This window comes from Mesoplodon densirostris, chromosome 7 (assembly GCF_025265405.1).
Source record: "Mesoplodon densirostris isolate mMesDen1 chromosome 7, mMesDen1 primary haplotype, whole genome shotgun sequence".
Taxonomy (NCBI): domain Eukaryota; kingdom Metazoa; phylum Chordata; class Mammalia; order Artiodactyla; family Ziphiidae; genus Mesoplodon; species Mesoplodon densirostris.
In genome coordinates, this window is record NC_082667.1 from 65765277 (window position 1) to 65788893 (window position 23617).

The 23617-nt window shown below is 35.6% G+C and overlaps 1 protein-coding gene across 3 annotated transcripts in view; it reads right to left on the reverse strand.

Annotated features, from left to right (window-relative positions):
• SBF2 (SET binding factor 2) overlaps window positions 1–23617 on the reverse strand; it is a 469274-nt gene that overhangs the window by 236429 nt on the left and 209228 nt on the right. For all 3 annotated transcript variants that reach the window (XM_060105533.1, XM_060105532.1, XM_060105531.1), the window contains 3 exons: window positions 8837–8959; window positions 7160–7270; window positions 5393–5498 (listed from right to left, as the gene is read on the reverse strand). In XM_060105533.1, the coding sequence (XP_059961516.1) occupies window positions 5393–5498; window positions 7160–7270; window positions 8837–8959 (340 nt within the window). The remainder of the gene's footprint in view (window positions 1–5392; window positions 5499–7159; window positions 7271–8836; window positions 8960–23617) is intronic.

The window sequence follows — 23617 nt, forward strand, 5'->3', positions numbered from 1 at the left end:
TCTAGACTTTTTGTTGTCTCAGGATAAAATCTCTAATTTATTCAAGCATTGTACTTTTTAAAAAAATAAAAGGTGTACATATGAAGAGTTAAATAGTTGTACAAGTTTTCTAAATATTTGTATTGTAAGATAAAGGACAAATGTAGAAAAGCATACAAATCAAATGTATAGCTTAATGAATTATCTTACAAACACTACCTAGGTCAAGAAAGAACTTTGCTAGCAGCCCTAGAAGCCCCTTCTATGTGCCTCTAATCACAACCACCTCTCTACTGCCATAAGTAACCAATATCCTGACTTTATTGACCATTTTCCTGACTTCTCCTATAGACATTTGCATCCCTAGACACTATAGTTCAATCTCACTCTATTAAAAATGGGATGTGTTTCAAATCTTTTTTTAAACAAAATTTTGGCCACACCGCGTGGCACGCAGGATCTTAGTTCCCTGACCAGGGATCGAACCCAAGCCCCCTGCAGTGGAAGCACGAAGTCTTAACGACTGGACCAGCAGGGGAGTCCCTCAAATCCCTTTTAATCTAGTGGTTCCTCCTTCATTCCTTGTCATTTATATGTTAAAGAACCTGGGACGGGCTTCCCTGCAGGGGACACAGGTTCGTGCCCTGGTCCGGGAGGATAACACATGCCGCGGAGCGGCTGGGCCCGTGAGCCATGGCTGCTGAGCCTGCGCGTCCAGAGCCTGTGCTCCGCAACGGGAGAGGCCACAACAGTGAGAGGTGCGCGTACCGCAAAAGAAAAAAGAACCTGGGACATTGAACAATAGTTTCCTAGAGCCTGGATTTTGACAACTGTAGTGTCTTGGGGCAACATGTTCTCCATCTTCTGTATTTCCTATGATCAGAATCAGATTTAAGTTCTCTGGCAAAACACAGGTAGTGTTTGGCAAGGTTAGGAACATAATATCTGCCTGTTTTTCTTCTGCGAGTGTTGTAAAATGATGTTCTATTTCGATAATTTCTTTTTCATTTATTTTTGAAGCTTTTCTAGAACTTTAGAGAAACTGAATTATACAAGATGCATTCTTTCTTGTTTGTTTGGTTTTTTTTTGCGGTACGCGGTCCTCTCACTGCTGTGGCCTCTACCGTTGCGGAGCGCAGGCTCAGCGGCCACGGCTCACGGGCCCAGCCGCTCCGCGGCATGTGGGATCCTCCCAGACCAGGGCACGAACCCGCGTCCCCTGCATCAGCAGGCGGACTCTCAACCACTACGCCACCAGGGAAGCCCTGTTTTTTTCCATTGAGTATAATTATTTTCAAATTAATCCATGTAGTAATACGTACCAACAATTCATTTCTTTATATTGCCTAGTAGTATTCCATTGTATGGATATACCACAGATTATTTATCCATTACCATAACCATTATTCATTACATTTATGGACACTAAGCTTGTTTCCAGATTTTCACTCTTATAAAAATATGGATATGACCATTCATGTACAAATATTTTTTATGGACAATGCTATCATTTTCCTTAAGTAAACGCCTAGGAGTGAAATGGCTGGATTATTTGGTTTATTTAACTTTTTAAAAAAGTCAAACTGTATTCCAAGGTAGCTGTCCCATTCACACTCCCATTAGCAGTAAACTAAAGTTCCCATTCCTCCACTTCAGGCAGCCCTCTGAAAAGCTGGAATGCTAATGTTCCTCTCCCTCCTTCCCAAGGGATTGTGCACCTTCTCCCAAGGCAGCAAGCCACCCCTCATTCTTCTTTGCTTCCAGTGGCCCTCAGGCATCCAAAATATGCTAATTCTGTCAGTGCTCCGAATATGGCAAGACAAAAAACAGTTTCTTGGCCAGCCCTTTGTAAATCTCAACATTGGACGGACACTCCACTTTTCTCCTTCCCTTTCCCCCAAGGAGAAGCTGCAAGCTGGGCGTTCTCTTCCAGTGCTGGCTGTGCTGGCTTGGGGGTGAGGCTGACCAGGTAAAGTGAACTTGCTCTTCTTACCTGTTTCAATGTAGCTGTTCTCAGTCAGCTCTGTGATCAACTGGGGTACCACAACTTCTTAAGTAGCTTCTGGGATTCTCACAAAGGTTTTTTGGTCTGTATATAATTGTTAAATTGATATTTCTGTGGGAGAACAAGGACTGGGACTTCCTATTGTGCCATCTTGCTGATGTCACTCCCTAAATTCTCACTCTTGACTGTCTATCTCCTTCACTATTTAAGCATAGTTATTTTAATATCTGATAACTACCTTTTATATTGTCTATGGTTTCTTTTATATTTCTTTCAGATAGCTTTAGTCCTCATGTTTCTGGTTATTTTTTTTAACTTGATGGTCTGCTTTATTTTTTTTAATTAATTTTTTCATTGGGGTATAGTTGATTTACAATGTTGTGTTAGTTTCTGCTGTACAGTAAAGTGAATCAGCCATACATATACATATATCCACTCTCTTCTAGACTCCATTCCCTTATAGGTTGTTACAGAGCACTGAATAGAGTTCCCTGTGCTATACAGTAGGTTCTTATTAGTTATCTTTTATATGCAGTAGTGTGTATATGTCAATCCCAATCTCCTAATTTATCTCTCCCCTTTCCCCCTTAGTAGCCATAAGTTTGTTTTCTACATCTGTGACTCTATTTCTGTTTTGTAAATAGGTTCATTTGTACCATTTTTTAGATTCCACATGTGTTATCATATGATATTTGTCTTTTTCTGTTTGACTTATTTCACTCAGTATGACAATCTCTAGGTCTATCCATGTTGCTGCAGATGGCATTATTTCGTCCTTTTTTATGGCTGAGTAATATTGGTATATATGTACCACATATATTGGTATATATGGTATATATATGGTATATATGTACCACATCTGCTTTATCCATTCCACCGTCGATGGACATTTAGGTTGATTCCATGTCCTGGCTATTGTAAATAGTGCTTCAATGAACATTGGGGTGCCTGTATCCTTTCAAATTACGGTTTTCTCTGGGTATATGCCCTGGAGTGGGATTGCTGGATCATATGGTAGCTCTACTTTTAGTTTTTTAAGGAATCTCCATACTGTTCTCCATAGTGGCTGTACCAATTTACATTCCCACCAACAGTGTAGGAGGATTCGCTTTTCTCCACACCCTCTCCAGCATTTACTGTTTACAGATTTTTTGATGTTTGCCACTCTAACAGGTGTGAGGTGATACTTCATTGTAGTTTTGATTTGTATTTCTCTAATAACTAGTGATGTCAAACATCTTTTCATGTGCTCTTGGCCATCTGTATGTCTTCTTTGGAGAGTACTGGGCATACATGTAAAAATCTGTAGATATATTGGAGGCCTAGAATGCAGTTATCTTGCTCCATAAAGGATTTACTTTTACTCCTACTATAAGGCTAAAGATAGTAGCATTAAGGATCATTTTAATCTGTTTCTAGGAACTGAAATGGTTTCAAGCTGTACTTCAGTTCCTCAGGTGGACTGTCTACTTGTGATTTACTCTCTCCCAGGATGTGGTCCTTTATGGTCCCAACTCAAAGCAAGAGAGCTTTGTAAAGGAATTTCCCTTGGTAAAATCTGAACTCCGATTCTCCCCTTCGCCGTTGGATATCAATAGTATGGAGATCAGTTTTTCAGTAACTTCTTTCAAAATCAAGAGATGCTTGGGAAAAAGTGGTCCCAAATATCTGGTTCACTTCTCTAGGTTTTTTTCTTCTCTTGGACCATGGTTTGGTCATTATTTACTGCTTCTGACGCTTTCAAGTAGAAGTTGTTTATACTTGTATAGCTTTCCTAGTATTCATTGTTAAGAGGGTTAGTCTGGATTACAAAGGCCATCACTACTGGAAGAGAGGTCCAGGTTTTATAAATTTATACTTTATCTATAGCAGTTTTTCTCATCAGGAGTGCTACTAGTATTTGAGGTAAAAAATCTTCTGGTGCATATATATTATGCATGAAGAATGTTTAATATCCCTGGGTCCTGGGCATTAATGCCAGTAACAATCCCTGCCCTCCCCTTCAGATCACTATAAAAATGCAAAAGCATGAGAGGTTTATAAGGCACTCATTAAGTATAAGATCAATGGTAGCATTTGGGAATGTGAAATTTTGTGTCATATCCTTCTATTCCTCTTCATGGTAGACCTTTGGCTTTGATTGACCCTTCAGAGGTATACAGGCCCTCTTAACTGAAAAAGGTCAGGTGAATAGTGGTTAGCTAAAATCAATTCAGTCAGTGATTAGGAGGCACCATGGACAGGCTGCAGGTAGTCCATGAACCCCTAAGATTATATCCAAAGTTTGTGGAGGGAGGTTTTAGTCAACAAGATATTCTTTAGAGAAGCAAGTGCCACCAGGGAGACAGTACCTATTTCACATGTTAAGGAAAATAGCTTTAATTAAATTAGAACTTGGTTGAGATGACTCAATGAGCAGAAACTTTCAAGGAGGAAGAGAAGGAATATGTAATTTTTGAGAGTTTAAACCCCTAAGGTGGGGGCAGATGTAATAGAGAACTACTACTTTGGGGTTGATGTCACCATTCATCTTTATTAGGATACTAGAACTCTACTTGTATTTACATTAATCTCTTCTAAGGCTTTCTAAATTTCACTGACTGAAGTCACCACAGAAGAATTAGGATGGGGCCACTAAAGAAAAAGGAGAGATAAATTTCAGAGTTAAGCAGGGAGTAAAATTCAACATGAGATAGGAGGAAAATAAGAAGGTAGAATTTTTGTGCAAGGAATTAAGAATTCCATGGAGAACTACTAGACTATGAGCCCCAGGAAAGGGAATGTTTCAATTCAACTAGAAAAAGACAAACACAGATGGAGAACAATGAGAAAGACTGAATCAAAGAGAGTGGAACACTCTTACACAGGTACATATAAAGGATAAGTAAGAGGTAAAGTAAGTGGGAATCTCTGGCAGCAATGGTCTAAAACATACTCATTTTTAAATTATAGTACTCCTTTAATGAAGTATGAGTTGTCCAATGTACAGAGGGCACTTTCTAGTGTCCTCCCCCTAATACGTCATCCTAGCCATTGCTAGAAAATTAAAGTCCTGATACAGGTGGTGGGATGAAAAGGATGGGACTTTTAGTTCTATCTGACAAGGTTTCTATAAACGCAATTCATCTAAGAAAAAACAAAATATACTATCTATTCGTCTTTTAAAGCACAGAAAATATGTTTACTTTCTAAAAGCTTAATTGACTTAAGAGCAAAAGGGGCCTGGGTTAATTTTAAAAAAGAATGAATACTAGTTAAGATTAGAACTCATATAATTATGTATTTTATATATCAGTTATCTAATGGTTTGCTTTTTATTTTCCTGATTTATGTCGGGTGATGTAGGCTTAAAATAAATCTCTTTTTCATAGGCTTTTATAAGAACACTGAAAATGGGAGAAAACATACCCAATTGCTGGAACAGGAGAGCCGCACTAGTGCCTGTGACAGGAAGACTATCATGCAAGGGAGTCTGGATCAGCTGTCTATCTCCTGCACCCAAGGAAAACAGCTTCTGCAGAATGGGCGGAAAACACACACACACACCATAAATGATTTCTTTTCATTTTCTTAAGATAAAAAAATCCCTTTGAAGTTCAAATTTAAAGCAGATGATGACCATATAAGAACCAATTAACAGATGCGAAGGGCAATAATGCAGCCCAAAACATTCAAGTTACTTTGTGTCCAAGTGAATACGGTACAAGAAAATTCAGTAGTTGAAAGGTGAAAATTTAGTAGTCATGAGATACACAAATCACTGATAATACTACTTAACTAAAAAATAGTAAAATGTTAAAGCTAACATTTATATGCCAGTTATATGTCAATAAAAGTGGAAAAACAAAAGAAATACAGTAATATGAACCATGCATGTAATTAAAAAATTTCTAGCAGCTACAATAAAAATGTTTTTAAAATTAAAAAATAAATAAAATAAAATCATGTCAACAAAATTCCCATCTTAATAAAGGCTCATAAAACAACTCGGCTGCTTTAAAGTTTAGGTCCAATCGTGACCAAACTCACATTTCATATTATGCCCTTGTAGCAGAAATGGGAGAATGAGGGAGGAGAGTGCAGGAGGAAAAGAACCTTAAGAGTAACCAAAAGACGCTAGGAAAGACAGGAGACAGCTAAAAAGGCAAAGGGCATGGAAAAAAGATGCCATTTTTACTATAAGTAACATCTCTATCAGACTGAGGATAAAAAACTGTAATTTTTAGAGGGCTGTCCTTTTCCTCAGTATTACAAAAGAAGAAGCAAAATAAGTGATCAGCTAATCAATTTTAGGACTTAAGGAAAGGAGCCTTTAAAAAAAAAGTTCTCTAGAAATATTAAGTCATAGCAACTGAAGTTCTCATTTTTCTACTTCAGAGACGAATATAAAAATTTCAGGACATACAGAAGATGAAAAACATGCCACTTTGAGAAAGTTTTATTTCAGTAGAAGAGGTTAATGTCCTCATGGGCTCAATCTATGACAAAATCCTTGGGAAATTTTAAGGTATAGATTATATTTTCCAAAGAAGGTCTGTGATTTTGGACAATGGTTAACATTATCATTACTAAAGGTAGCAAACTGAAATGAGAAAAATAAGCCCTCCTCTTTTGAAGCTTAAATGCAAGCTATTCTATTAAAGATTACACACAACATACAAAATGGTTTTAGGACCACATATAATTGCTTTTATCCAGGGAAATGAAGAAATGAATTAATCTATCCAGAAGTAGTTATAATGTTACAAAGAATTATATTAAAAGTTTTCTTAATGTTACCTAATTTTTATCACTGAAAAAATTTTTAAGTTAATAAAATGAGGCATAACCATACAAAGGAATAATAAGAAAGGTACAAAGAACACATTTGAAGTTCAACTTTAAAAAGTGTATTTCCAAGAAAGCGTAAGCTAGAGTTCAAGTTACACAGAATATGACTTCTAACTATGCTATGTGAAAGGTGAACCCTGTGTTAAAATTAACCCTATGACCTAAGAATGGAATCTTGAGTCTCTAGAAGGCAGACCATAGGGACAATGCTTAATTAAACTAAGATCGTCTTTAAAATGAAAATATTTGAAGAATTCTTTCTTTCCTTTTATTCATAAACTAAATTTATTGGAGGAGAGGAGAAGAGAAGCAGGCCCTCTTCATCTCCCTTTTTATTCTATTTACCTGAGACCCTCCAGCCGCTGGGACAAGACACGCACACAGGTTTGCAATGAGACTTTCCAAGGAGACATTCAGAGTGTCCACATATACAGTATAGATCAAACCTAGGCAAGCCTGAAAAGAAAAGATGCATGTAGTTATTTCATGGAAAAAGCAAGCACTAAAAATAAATTGTTGTGACATCTGCTTCCAGGAAAATTTCTCTTTGAACCTAGTAGATTCTACAGTGACCATGGAATAAATTTTAAGCAGCAAATGTTATTAAGTTTATTAAATTTTCCTCCAGAACCAGAAGCTCTAAATGAGCTTTTGAGATGAGTTTATAAAAAGCAGAAATCCATAATTTGTAAAACAGGTGTTTGTGCTTAGATAACCACTCTAGTAAATTTGTAGGGCTTAAAACTGTTTCTGGGCCTCCCTGGTGGCGCAAGTGGTTGAGAGTCCGCCTGCCGATGCAGGGGATACGGGTTCGTGCCCCGGTCTGGGAGGATCCCATATGCCGCGGAGCGGCTGGGCCCGTGGGCCATGGCCGCTGAGCCTGCGCGTCCGGAGCCTGCGCGTCCGGAGCCTGTGCTCCGCGACGGGGGAGGCCACAACAGTGAGAGGCCCGCATACCGCAAAAAAAAAAAGGAAAAAAAAAAACAAAAAAACAAAAAAAACTGTTTCTGTCTCAACTTATTTTGCAGAACTCCAAATTTCAAGATAAAAGCTTAGAAACTTTATCTTGTTTTGTGATTCTTATAAATTCAGAACATTTATTCTACAGAAAAACTTAACTTATGTGAATTATTACAAAGAACACCAAAATAGAGACAAGATGTGATTAACACTTTAAGCTCAGAAGAAGGTAGGTGGTAAAGTGGAAGATAAAATGTAATCATATGAATCTATCAGTTTATTAAAACTTATAACTAAAAAATTAGTATCTGTTAGGAGTTAGCCACTGTCATTGAAATCTTGACACTAAGAATATATATAATCTCAACAATATGAAAAAGTTTTCCAGAAATTATGTATCCATTTCCCAAATCCTTGAGAAATTTTAAGGTATAGTTTATACCTTCCAAAGAAGATCTGTGACTCTGGACAATGGTCAACATTATTATTATTAAAGATTACACTGAAATAAGAAAAATAAGCCCTCTTCTTGCAAAGTTTAAATGTATTTATAACTAACGTAAATTTTTTCTACATTTGCAAATTCTAACTATCTAAAAAAATAAAATATCGAAGTAAACAATATTTTAGAGCTATATGGATAGCAGTATGATCACAACTATTTGAAATCACAAATACTTATCCTATTTCCTTGAACCTGGACTCCTAAAAAGAAGATCAATAAAAATACACTAAGTTGTTATATTACTAATGCATTTTAAATTCGATACAGGTAATCAAATGATTTCTTTAGGATTCATAAATTTTGGAGTCAGTAAAGATGGGACCTATTTTAAAACAAACACTACATCCTTAGAAGTTTAAATAGTCATATTAACTTACTCAGGTACTTATTTTATCCAACATGAAATACATTTCTTCTGTTCACAGTAATTTTATTTTACTGATGAATTCCTAATCAATTTAAAGATATTTTAGATGCAAAGAATTTGTTACCGTGGTTCATTCAAAATAGATTTATACAATAATACGAAACAATAATGACAACTATGAGTTCTTTACCCTAAAAATTTCTGGATAATCTAATCTGGATACCAACACCAGGCTTTTGGGAGCAAACACTTCTGCAGGCTGAATTAAACCAGACACTTCCACTTCACCTTCACTCTCATCTTTCTTTGTTCCCTAAAGAAAGAGACACTGTAATCAACAGACGGACAATTTCTTAGGTTTATAACTCACAAAATATAGACGTATCACACACTTTCATGTAATTTACAAAATCCAAAGTTAATTACAAAATATAATTTACAAAACTCAAACTAAAAATAAACATACTTGGAGAGGAATCTGAGAAGCAAGTAGGCAAAGAAATTATGAAACAGGGCATACTTATTTCATTTTTGAAAACTCCTTAAGCTCCAGATATACACCACAATTTTATTTGAGCATTTGGTTTCTGTGTGAGGTACCAGTAATCAAAGGTAAATAAGACATATTCATTAGTGACCCCATACAAATACAAATGACACTCACTTAATGGAAATTCAGTTTTCAAGGAAAGAAAAAATCTGTTTTAGAAGTAAGGCACTATTTTTCATTTTTGCTTTTTGGACTTCTCCCAATCTTTCAAACAAAAGCGATAATCATTTAGGATTATGTTGCAGAATACTCATTGCTCTTAAAAGTAAAGCCCAATCAGCTCTAAATTCTTTTTGCTCAGAAGCAACAATGCTGATCTTTTGAAAACAGAGGATATTTTTATACACAAAACTGAGTTTCAGAATGTACCTAGTGCCACTGAACTGTACACTTAAAAGTGGTTGAAATGGTAAAGCTTATGTTATGCATATTTTAGCACAATAAAAATATCTAGAATTTTTTTAAAACCCTAAATGTTCAGTGATTAAATACTAGTTAATAAAATAAACTTTGAAAAATATTATTCTCATTTATTAGTCAACAAATATTTCCTGTGCACCTATTGTTCCATAATACTATATGACGCACTATAAAATTTCCAAGTGAAAAGAAAAAGAAACCAAGGTAGTAAAGTATTCAGATTTATTTCTATATAATGTTCTAAGATGCTAGGACATTTTCCCTAACTAGAATCCTCTTCTCTTTCTTTTCCATTAATCGAAGGTCCAGCTTAGGAATTATCTTCCTTCCTGAAGCCTTTCCTTTACTGATTTTTCTCCTACTATTAATTCTTAGCACAGTTCATCAACATGTCACACATTTGCTCATACTTATCTCTCCTGCCAAACCTCTCTCCCACATGCCACAAAATGCCATATCCAACTGCCTGCTTGACCTCTCCACTTAGATGACTAATAGGTATCTCAAACATGTCCAAAATACAGCTCCAACCTTTCTTCCCAAACTCCACTCCTCCTGCAGTATTCCCTATCTCAGTTAATGGAAATTCTATCCTCCCATTTAGCAAATCAAAAATCCTGATTCCCCTCTCTTTCATAACCCGTATCCAAACTGTCAGCAGTCCTGATTTCTCACCACCTCCACTGCTACCACAGTACTGTGGGCCACTATCATCACTTGTCTGGGTTATTTTAACAGCTTCCTTTAGTCTCCTCTGTTCCTCTTCAGCCCCACTTTGCTTCCTTGCTGCTCCTCCAACATGCTGGGCATGCTCCCACATAAGGGTCTCAAGCACTTTGTTATTCCTTTGCCTGGAATAGATACAATAAATAATTCCCTCATCTCCCTTGGGTCTTCATTCAAGCAAACTTCTGCTCTGTTAAGCCTTTGTTGGCACCCTACTTGAAACTGCAATGCCCTAACACTCCCTATATCCTCTTCCTTAATAAAAATAAAATATATTTTATTTTTCTCCATGGCATGACAACATATTATCTATTTCACCTATATTTGTTTTCTGGTTTGTTTATCTCCTCCACTAGAATGTGCTCCACAAAGACCAGGATTTCTGTTTTGTTCACTGGTAATTTCCTGGTTACTAAACCAAGAGCTGGCCACATAGTTGATACTTAATATTTGTTCACTGCATTCATGCAGGAATGAATTTTCTTAGAATAGTTTTCTGGGTATTTTACCAAGGGAAGCTTTTTCCCCCTACTTGTGGAGGCCAAGAACTGTATTTCTATCTCCTTTGGAGCTCGTATAGTTTCTATACAGTGAAATGTAACCAAGTATTAGATGTCTATGGAATGCACATATCCAAAGGGAAATATCTGTTTACTTTTTATTATGTGTGATAAGATCCATATGCTCTTGAAAGATTTTCATTTGTTACAAAGCAAAAGCTAAAATTAGGTTGGGTGGTTCCTGGAATTCTTAGAAATAATAAAAACGTGATGAACATGAATTTACCAAAGATTTCCACACTTAATGAATCATATTCTTTATGGATTACTAACAAATTTTGTCCTTTCAGGACAGAAGAATGACTAAAATTCCTGAAAGAGATAAAGCTATCCACAATTTTATGAGATCGTGATACATGCCCTAGAGTACGGTGAGAAGTCAGCTTGAGTAAGTGCATAATCATTTCATATAAATGACCATTAACCTGCATTAACCTAAACATAAAATAGAATGCATTGGTCATTTCTTAAAGCTATCCTTTTATTAAATATTCACTAACTGGAATAATTATTAACAAGAAAGAAAAAAGGTCCGATATAATGTTAATCAATATTAAATAAAAACAATTCCATTTTTCTTTTTTTTTAATTAAAAAAATATTTTTTTCTTTTTTGCTTTATTTTATTTTTGGCTGCTTTGGGTCTTCATTGCTGCGTGCGGGCTTTCCCTAGTTGCCGTGAACGGGGGCTACTCTTCATTGCGGTGTGCGGGCTTCTCATTGAGGTGGCTTCCCTTGTTGCAGAGCACGGGCTCTAGGTGCGCGGGCTTCAGTAGTTGTGGCAGGCGGGCTCAGTAGTGGCTCGCAGGATCTAGAGTGCAGGATCAGTAGTTGCAGCGCACGGGCTTAGTTGCTCCGTGGCATGTGGGATCTTCCCAGACCAGGGCTTGAACCTGTGTCCCCTGCACTGGCAGGCGGATTCTTAACCATTGCACCACCAGGGAAGCCCAATTCCATTTTTCTTTACATCTCTTTTTAACTTTTTATTTTATATTGGAGTATAGCTAATTAACAATGGTGTGATAGCTTCAGGTGCACAGCAAAGGGACTCAGCCATAGTCTTTACATCACTTTTTATTATAGATTTTGACCTTTACTTTGTAAATGTGCTATAAATCATAAGATGCTGTTATTCTTAATTCCAATAGCTCTCCTGTAAGAATACAATGTCCCAAGTTTAGAGAAAGTTCATATTCCTTTATTCAAACCAAAATGTACTGCTTTGATTAAAAAAAAATCTTGTTTATAATAAGGCTTATTCCAGGAGATAGTAATGACGTGGTTTTGGTTAAATTTTTCTATAAGCAATCTATCATGTAAGGGAATAATGCCTCTTCTTTATAGTTGCTAGAATACCTTTTGTGTAATACTATGTAGTGTTACTAACTTTGTTTTGCATTTTACAATGACAGATTTTCACATGTCAAAAAGATGTGAGAAACTTAACAATAAGCAGGAAATCAAAAACACAGAACACAAATGTAATAGATATTGTAATAATGATTGGAAATTTAACATTTTATAGTATAAAACATTTTCACGTATTTTATCTCATTGAACAGTATTTACAAGCCTTCTTCTAAGCTAAGAGTATTCCTTGGTTTTAGTAGGTCCCATTAAAGATACAAATTTACCTTAAATACTGTTTACTGAACTGCCTCACACTGACTTGTAATGTGACCTTATCTCTTATACGTATCATAAGCACATGCCACAACTTGCCCATTTATTGATATTTTTTCTACCTATTGTTACTACGGACCACATCTGCTAGTGGGATTCCCAGCTTCTATGTAGTTTACATTCGATGTAGCTCTCATAGTCTTCATGCTTCAGTAATATGGGATAAATTAGTACCCACCATAGCAATCTGCCCTAAAAGTACTACTGCCTTTTAAACATATCCTAAGATCAAAAAGCTAAAAATTATTAGAATACTGACTTTATGGAATGACTCCATATAGCAGATAGGCACAGTCTTTAAGAAGCTTATCCTATCACTCAGGTCAAATACTTCAGTCTCATCTCTGTTGTCCTCCTGATGCTTGATTCCTGTCTCTTCTATCTTGAAAAGACTAGTTGCATCCAATATCATCTGTGCTAAGTTCATTTTCAACAACACTGTTTCATACTAACTCTCCCTACAAAATTTTGTTAAACAGTCATTTTAAAAGGATGAACGGAATTATGCAAGTAAAAAACTTCCAGTTCTGCATTTCCTTTTTGAAAATAAGTAATTTATTACAGTGTACCATTATATAGAGTTGCCTCAGTTAAGCAATTTAAGGACTTTAAGATTTTCCAAAATTGGAAATAAGTTTTAAGGAGTTGCAAAATTCTGTAAGGTCCACAGTTCCCCCAGCAAACTTCTTCATTTCTTGCCAAATAATCCCTTAATCATGTTGACACGTCTATATGACAAAACCTAGTTTACCCTTGCATTGGTCTGGAAAATAATGACTACATGGAACATACAAATTTTAGGATAACAAGGCTTCAGACAAATCAGGCCAGTAGTCTTCAGTTCAGAATCCAGTTTACCTCTAGCAAAGAGAATATCTTGATATTTCCTCCTTCAGCAGCTCCTGTGTGCTACAGTATTCCAAAGGTAGGACAAATTCATTTGTAGGGTTACTATATATCCACCCAGAAAGCTCTGTATTTTTAAGTGGTGCATAGTCTGTAATTTTTTTAAAAAAATATACTCATAAGGCAGCATTTTCCAAAGTGTCTTCTGCTGGAAGCTAACAGATACTGCTTAGCAAAAAAGATCTCCTAATCAAAACATTTTGGAAACAGTAAGTTAAAGCCAAGTTAAAAAGGTTTCTTTACTGCAGGATTTTTCAGACTTTGATATGCAAATATTATTTCTACAATGCCAAGCAAAGGAGATATAATATAAATTATTTCTACAACTTACTGGATCACTGAAACCCTCTTTATTACAGAGCATCAAGAGGACCTAGTGCCCTATGGAACATATGCTGAGAAAGGCTGTCACAAGCTATTTTAGGACAGAAAATGTATGAAACTGAAATATGTATATATTCCTGTGTTCTATATCCTTAGGAGGCTAGGTGAATACAATGTTTATTTCATAAATATATTATACTTAACATCTGTTTCATTAATTCTCACATTTCATAAAGTAAAATAAGATTTGAAAAGATTAGAAAATGGACAAGACTGCTGGGAGCTAGGGTGCTTTACAGCTGCGTTAAGAAACTATTCAGCATGCCTGTGGCCCATTCGCACCAGATGAGTTAGGAACTTCTACTCTGGACCAGTGGTTCTCACACTTCAGTGTGCAACAAAATCACTGAGGGCTTGCTAAAATAGATTTTTGGGTCTCACCCCTAAAATTTCTGATTCAGTAGGTCTGAGAATTTACATTTCTAAGAAATTCCCCAGTGATACTGATACTGCTGATCCAGGGACTGCACTTTAAGAACCACAGTTCTAGGCTAATTAATATGAGAATATAAAAGAAAGCAATAACTGTAACATATATTCTACATGCCAGACACTGTACTAAGCATCATACCAGTGTTCATAATTCGTTTATACAATCAAGAACTTATTAAATACTATTTTCTAGTAAAGGAAACCAGGACTCCCTGGAGAAATGACATTCTATATTTGGGCCAGAAAAATGTACAAAATGAGACTATTCATCTTAGTCAAAAAGTAAAGAATCTGTCAAAGACTAACAGAATCAAAATAAATAAAAATCGCAGCTGATTGAAACTCAACAAATACACAAAAATCCATGAGTTCATAATGATAATTTTTTAAGTGGTCACTACTGAAGATTGCTAGGGTACCAATCTACTATTTTGAAAATTTTAAAAAATAAGGGGAAACAATTGTCTTCTCTATCAAACTGTGGTCAATGTAAGTTCTTTTTAATAGTTGAATTTCAGTCAATAAATTCAGAAGGAATAATAGTATGAGGAAATTATCTTTTGCAATTCCTACTGAAATAAGGTGTTTAGTCAATGATCATCAATAGATCCCAAACTATTAAGTGAAAGGCTGGCACTACCCCAAATCCACAAATCAATCATAAATTACTAAAAGTAGAACAACCAGAAAATAAGTTCATCTTGATGTAACACAATAGGAAGTACAGTACAATTTTTCCTTTAAAAATTGAACGTGAATCCAATTAAGCCTCTAGATCTAAATATTACTTTATGGAAACTATAGAGAGTAGAGGTACAAGTTAAAAAATAACATGGAGAATTAATCAGCCAAATCTAGAATATAGAGCATCCTATAGGACAAATGAGCCAGTTCTTCTACCACCCCCAGAAGAGGGACTGTTACAGAAAGAAGTTAAGAAATATCAACCAAATACAACGTGTGGAACTTGTTCGAATAAACCAAGACATTTTTGAGACAATTTTTTTAAATTTAAAAATATGTAAGTTGGATATTAGATAATATTAAGGGGTTATTCAAAATTGTAATTAATTTTGTTAAAAATTATAGGGCTTCCCTGTTGGCACAGTGGTTGAGAGTCCACCTGCTGATGCAGGGCACACGGGTTCGTGCCCTGGTCCAGGAAGATCCCACATGCCGTGGAGTGGCTGGGCCCGTGAGCCATGGCCGCTGAGCCTGCGCGTCCGGAGCCTGTGCTCCGCAACGGGAGAAGTCACAACAGTGAGAGGCCCGCGTACCACAAAAAAATAAATTAAAAAAAATTATAATGGCAGATTGGTAATCTAAAGAAGCCTTTACCAGTTAGAGATACATACTAAAATATTTTCAGGTGAAATGTGGTGTCTGGGGTTTGCTTTTAAATGTCTCTCCTTAAAAAAAAAAAAAAAAAAATCAAGGATTTAGATTTTAAAAGATTGACAAAATGCTGATAATTTTTAAAGCTGGGTCAAGTGTAATGGGATTTATTATACTACTCACTTAAATTTTCTATTTGTTTCAGAATTTCCATAATAAAAAATGAAAATAAAACCTTCATTGTGCACCTACTATATGTCAATGTCATTCCGAAGTACATTTATTGATTTCACCTCTTTTCTTTGATCACATTTCGTTTGCTAACATACCAAAATGTCTTTAGTTTGAACTGCATCATTACTGGTTCATAAACACATTTACAAACACATTAAAAGACTCCAAACTGATACAACTAAATAAAAAATTTAGACAGGTCTATCATTTTTTAAGGTAAGTCATATAAAGCAACCTCACATCTATCGTATTTTACTGATTACTTAAAAAATTTTATAATCACATTGCCTAGTTGGATAATTCTGGGAATATGTTATCAAAAGTTTAATGCTTGTGATTTTTGACAGTGTTACTGTATCTTAGAAAGATAAGAGCCAACATTTTTAAAGTTGTACAATTATACTTTGGATAGTTTGTATCCCTAAGTTCCTCTTCTTTAGGCTTCCAGATAATGTGCCATAGTATATTTGGTATGAAGTAATTCACACCAAATGAGAATTAAAAGATCTATTTTTGAATTGATGATATGATCCAAAAATAAAAGAAAAACACATTTAAAAAAATTTTTTAAATTAATTAATTAATTATTTAATTTATGGCTGTGTTGGGTCTTAGTTTCTGTGCGAGGGCTTTCTCTAGCTGTGGCAAGCGGGGGCCACTCTTCATCGCGGTGCGCGGGCCTCTCACTATCGCAGCCTCTCTTGTTGCGGAGCACAGGCTCCAGACACGCAGGCTCAGTATTGTGGCTCACAGGGCCAGTTGCTCCGCGGCATGGAAAAAACACATTTTTTTTAAAGTACATAATTAACTGTTCACATCGAAAACGGGAACAACATTAATGATGACCTAGAAAGGAACATCATCTGGGCTTTAATATTATCTTTTTCAAATATTAGCTCATTGTTTTTATCATTTTTTGGACCAATTCCAAAAGATATTATCTCTCTGTTCTTCACACAGAAAAGCTGTTACATAATTCTGGCTAGCGTCTACTACCTAAGTGAACTTATATAGGAGCCAGAACTCTTATAACTTATTTACATTTTCAGAATCTTAAAAAACTCATATGAAGCAGACTCTAACTTTCTGTAAGGTGATTGTAAATACTAAATAAATTACAATGTTTTGGTCCAGTTAAAATGGCAAATAGGAAAATATCTGAGCTAAAAAGAAAAATAATTTTGAAACATTGATTCCAAATATACAAGAACCCTAATCTTGGTTTTTAATATTATTCCCTACTCAAATGAGCCAGGGCTCCTTGGAGAATTGGCTGATTTCAAGGTTGAGGAAGGGAAGGAAAAAGATGATCCTGGATCAGCTTGTTATGCAAGAAAGTTTAAAAATGCTAAAAAAAAAAAACCCTGATGGGGCTTGTCAAGAGAACAAAGGAACCACTCTGAAGGGTTGCCCACTGGTCAAATCTTGGACAATCTGTGCATTAAAACAGTGAAAACCATTAATTATATACTACTGAAGAAAAAAGAAACTGGAATACATGAATCTGTAACTCACATAGATAGACAAGACAGAAAACGTAAAATGTCAACTGCTGACTGGTAAAGGTACAGGTAGAGAGTGTGCATAGTTGGAAAATAATCATTTTGCAACCATCATAATAAAAATTGGCATAGGCAAGAATCATCACTAAATGCTAAATCTGGCAGGGGGGATAATTAATGAGTAGTAGAATATTTGCATAGTCTTAAAGTATCTTACCACTCATGGCTTATTAGTTGCAAGCAAAGAAAAAAAAATAGCAACTATACAATGGAGATATCTGACAATCACCAGACTAGGTACTCAAAAAGAACAGCATCAGTAAGGCAGGTGGGTAGCAGACAGACATTGTGTATTTCCAGATGTGTGCCCTTAGTAGGACATACACTTAGTATTCCAAATGTTGGTAGTAATCCAATTACTGATGCATAACCTGAATCTAAAGTGAGAGACATCAGAAAAACAAAAAATATTAAGCATTCTATTTAAAAGGAGCATTGGGACCTGCATTATTTGAAAATGTCCAAGGCTGAGCAACTATTCCAGATGAAGACAGACAAAAGATAATTAAATACAGAATTTTAAATTACATCCTGTACTGGAGGACCAAAAGCGGGGGGGAGCATAAAGAGCATTAGGTCAAATGACAAAATTGAATGGATGGTAGATGAGATAAAGGTATAATATTGATATTGACTTTCTGATATTGATAACCATACTATGTTTACGTAAGAAAATACTTATTCCTATGAAACATACACTGAAGACTTTAGGGCAAAGGGAAATGATGCACACAAATTTGTCTCAAATAGTTCAGAAAAAAATTTCTCTGTGTGTGTGTGTGTGTGTGTGTAAGGAGAAAGAGGGAGTAAGGGGAGATGGGTCTATTAAAGAGAATTAATATCTATGATAATAAAGAAATGGGACAAAATATTTTAAATGGGCAAATATAGGTAAAGGGTATATAGATGTTTGCAATATTCTTGTAACTTTTCTGTAAGTTTGAAATTATTTCCAAATGAAAAGTTTGAAAAATATCCAAGACTTCCTAGAACCTCTCCAAAAATGCCTGCTATAATGTCATCCTGTATTGATTTCTGTAAGTTAAATTGGGCTTCCTAAAATCTCTTTACACCTGCTAAATTGTCTTTTTTTAATCAGGTATATAGAGGTATAATTGACAACATTTTAAGATATTTAGAGTGGTGATATGACGTATGGATACACTGTTAAAGGTATCCTCCATCTAGTTAATTAATACATCCATCACCTTAGATACTTTTTTTGTGTGTGGGGGGGAGATGAAAACATTTAAGATCTACGCTCAGTAAATTTCAATCATACAATACAGTGCTATCAACTGTAGTCATCATGTTTTACGAGAGATCCTCAGACCTTATTAATCTTATAGCTGAAAGTCTGTATTCTTTTACCAACCTCTCCCTATTTCTAGAAAGCTTCAGCCCCTGGTGACCACCATTCCACTCTCTATTTCTCTTGAATTTAACTTTTTTTTTTTTTGGTTAAGATTCTACATATAACTGATACCATACAGTATTTGTCACCCTCTGACTTATTTCACTTAGCATAACCATCCATGTTGTTATAAACAGTAGGATTTCCTTCTTTCTTATGACTGAATGTTCCATTGTGTGTATGTATGTATGAAATATATATGTGTGTGTGCATATGTATGTATGCATGTATATAAAACATCTTTATCCATTCAACTGTTGATGGACACTTAGCTTGTTGCCATATCTTGGCTATTGTGAATAATGCTGCAATGAACGTGGGAGTGCAAGTAACTCTTCGATACCCTGTTTTCATTTCCTTTGGATACATACCCAGAAGTGGGATTACTGGATCATAAGGCAGTTCTATTTTTAATTTTTTTAAGAACCTCCATACTATTTTCCATAGTGGTTGCACCAATTCACATTTCCACCAACAGTTCACAAGGGTTCCCTTCTATCTACAGCCTTGACTACACTTGTTACCTCTTATCTTTTTGAAAATTGCCATTCTAACAGGTATGAGGTGATATCTCATTATGGTGTTGATTTCCATTTCCCTGATGATTAGTGATGTTGAGCATCTTTTCATGTACCTGTTGTATGACTTCTTTGGGAAAATGTCTATCCAAGTCCTTTCTCATTTAAAAATTGGATTGTTTGGTTTTTTGCTATTGAGTTGCATGAGTTCTTTATATATTTTGGATATTAACCTCTTAACAGATATGTGGTTTGCAAATATTTTCTCCCATTCAGCAGGTTGCTTTTTGATTTTGTTAATAGTTTCCTTTGCTGTGCAGAAGGCTTTTGGTTTCATGCAGTCCCACTTATTTTTGCCAAAAGTCATTGGTAAGACCTTTGTTAAGGAGCTCACCCCTTAAGTTTTCTTTTAGAACTTACTCGGTTTCAGGCCTTACATTCAAATCTTTAATCCATTTTGAATTTATTGTTGTGTATGGTGTAAGATAGGGATCCTGTTTTTTTGTTTGTTTGTTTTTGCATATAGCTGTCCAATTTTCCAAACACCATTTATCAAATAGACTATCTTTTCGCCACTGTATATTCTTGGCTCCTTTGTTGCAAATTAATTGACTATATGCACATGGGTTTATTTCTGGGCTCTGTATTCTGTTTTATTGATCTACATGTCTGTTGTTATGCCAATATCATACAGTTTGATTAATAGAATTTTGTAATACACTTTGATATTAGGAAGTGTGACTCCACCTTTAACCTTCTTTCTCAAGAATACTTTGGCTATTCAGAGTATTTTGTGGTTCCATACGAATTTTAGGATTCTGTTTTATTTCTGTGAAATATGCCACTGGACTTTCGATAGGGACTGCACCATATCTGTAAATTTCTTAGAGCTGCACATTTCAACATTATTAAGTCTTCCAATCCATTAGCATCCATTTATATGTGTCTTCTTCAATTCCTTTCATTAATGTCTCACACAGTTTTCAGGATACAGATCTTTTACCTCCTTGGTAAAGTTATACCCAGGTATTTATTCTTTTTCATGTGATTATAAATAGGACTATATTCTTAATTTCTCTTCCTGATCATTTGTTGTTAGTGTATAGGAACTCAATTGATTTTTGTTTATCAATTTTGTATCCTGCGACTTTACAGAATTCCTTTATTAGTGCTAACAGTTTTTTGGTAGTCTCTAGGATTTTTTTGTATATAATATCATGTCATCAACAAATAGAGACAGTTTTATTTCTTCCTTTCTGATGTGAATGGCTTATATTTCTTTTTCTTGACAAATTCTTTTAGCTAGGACATCCAATACTATGTTGAATAACAGTAGCAAGAGTGGGCATTCTTGACTAGTACTGGATCTTAGAGGAAAAACTTTCAGCTTTTCACCACTGAGTATGATGTTAGCTGTGGACTTGGCATAAAGGGCCTTTATGATGCTTAAGTATGTTCACTCTATACCCAGTTTGTTGAGAGTTTTATCATGAATGGATGTTGAATTTTGACAGATTTCTTTGCATCAATTAAGAAGATCATATGAATTTCATCCTTTTATTTTGTTAATGTGGTGGATCACATTCATTGATCTGCATATGTTGAACCCTGCATTCAAGAATAAATCCCACTTGATCATGGTATATGATCCTTTTAATGTATTGCTGAATTTGGTTTGCCTTTATTTTGTTGAGAATTTTTGCATCTATGTTCATCAGGGCCTGTAGTTTCCTCTTCTTGTAGTGCCCATGTCTGTCTTTGGTATCAGTGTAATGCTGGCCTTGTAAAATGAGTTTGAAGGTGTTTTCTCCTCTTCTCTTTTTTTGGGGAGGGAAGAATTTGAGAAGGATTGTTATTAATTCTTCTTTAAATGTGTAGCAGAATTGACAAGTAAAGCCATCTGGTCCTCGATTTTTCCTTGGTAGGACGTTTTTGATTACCAATTTAATATCTTTACTACTATTGGTCTGTTCATATTTTATATTTCTTCATGATTCAGACTTGGTAGGTTGTATGTTAGTAGGAATTTATTCATTTCTTCTAGGCTGTCCAATTTGTTGGTGTGTATTTTATCATAGTAGTCTTATGAGTCTTTGTATTTTTGTGGTATCAAATCTAACATTTCCTCTTTCATTTCTAATTTTATTTGAGTCCTTTATCTTTTTATCCTGCTGAGTATAGCTAAAGGTTGTTGATTTATCTTTTCAAAAAAAACCAACTCTTGGGCCTCCCTGGTGGCGCAAGTGGTTGAGAGTCCGCCTGCCGATGCAGGGGATACGGGTTCGTGCCCCGGTCTGGGAGGATCCCATATGCCGCGGAGCGGCTGGGCCCGTGAGCCATGGCCGCTGAGCCTGCGCGTCCGGAGCCTGTGCTCCGCAACGGGAGAGGCCACAACAGTGAGAGGCCCGCATACCGCAAAAAATAAATAAATAAATAAATAAATAAAAAAACCAACTCTTTGTTTCACTGATTTTTTTCCTATTGTCTTTTTACTCTGTTTCATTTATTTCCACTCTGATATTTGTTATTTCCTTCATTCTATTAATTTTGGGCTTAGTTTGTTCTTCTTCTTCTAGCTCCTTCAGGTGTAAACTTAAGTTGCTTATTTGAGATTTTACTCTTTTCTTAATGTAGGTGTTAATTGCTATACATTTCCCCCTTATATCTGCTTTTGCTTTTGCTTTAGCCAATAAATTCCGGTATGCTGTATTTGCACTTTCATTTGTCTTAAGGTATTTTTTTTTATTCCTTTTAGTTTATTCTTTGATCCATTCAGTAGTATGTTGTTTAACCTCCACATATTTGTAAATTTCCCAGTTCCCTTCTTGTAATTGATTTCTAGTACTATACTTTTGTGGCAAGAAAAGAAGCTTGATATGATTTCAATCTTCTTAAATTTATTGACTTGTTTTGTGGCCTAACACATTACCTATCCTGGAGAATGTCCCACATGTGCTTGAGAAGCATGTTTATTCAGCTGCTGTTGCATGGAAGATTCTATATACATTTGTTAGGTCCACCTGGTCTCACATACTGTTTAAATCCAGTTTTCTGTATTGATTTTCTGTCCGGATGATCTATCCATTGTTAAATGTGGGGTACTTAAGTCTTCTACTATTATTGTATTGCTATCAATTTTTACCTTCAGATTTGCTTTGTATGTTTAGGTGCTCTGATAATAGATGCATAAATATTTACAAGTGTTATACTCTCTTGATGAGTTGACTACTTTAACATTATACAATGACTTTCCTTGTCTCTTATTACAGTTTTTAGTTTAAAGTCATTTTGTCTTATATTAAGTATAGCTACCCTAGCTTTCTTTTGATTTCCATTTGCATGAAGTATCTTTTTCTACCCTTCATTTTCAGTCAATGTGTGTCCTTAAAGCTGAAGTGAGTTTTGTTCTAGGTCTCTGTGATGTTTTCTTTGTTTTTTTTTTGTTTTGTTTTTTTGCGGTACGCGGGCCTCTCACTGTTGTGGCCTCTCCCGTTGTGGAGCACAGGCTCCGGACACGCAGGCCCAGCGGCCATGGCTCACAGGCCCAGCCGCTCCGCAGCATGTGGGATCCTCCCGGACCAGGGCACGAACCCGTGTCCCCTGCATCAGCAGGCAGACTCCCAACCACTGCGCCACCAGGGAAGCCCTGGTTTTTTTTTAATCTATTCAGCCACTCTACATCTTTCAATTGGAAAATTTAGTCATTTTACATTTAAATTAATTATTGATCAGTATGTATTTACTACTGTCAATTTGTTGTTTCCTTGCTGTTTCAAAATTCTTTATTTATCTTTATTTTAGTATATATTTACCATTACAAGTGAGATTTATACTTTCATATGTCTTCCTGTTACTAATTAGCACCTTTTCATTTCAGCTTAAAGAAGTCCCTTTAATATTTCCTGTAAGGCCAGTCTAGTGGTGATTAGCTTCTTTAGCTTTTGCTTGTCTGCAAAACTCTTTCTTCTCTTCTTCGACTCTGAAGGACAACTTGCCAGGTGGAATATTCTTGATAGACAGTTTTTTTTCTCTCAGCACTTTGAATAAATCTTGCCACTCTTCTCTGGCCTGCAAAGCTTCTGATGAAAAATCTGATCATTGTCTTATCAGGGTTCCCTTTTATGAACAAGTTATTTTTCTCTTGCTGTTTTAAGATTCTCTCTTTGTCTTTAACTTTTGACACTTTAATTATAATGTGTCTTGGTGTTGGTCTCTTTGGGATCATCTTATTTGGAACTCTCTGGGCTT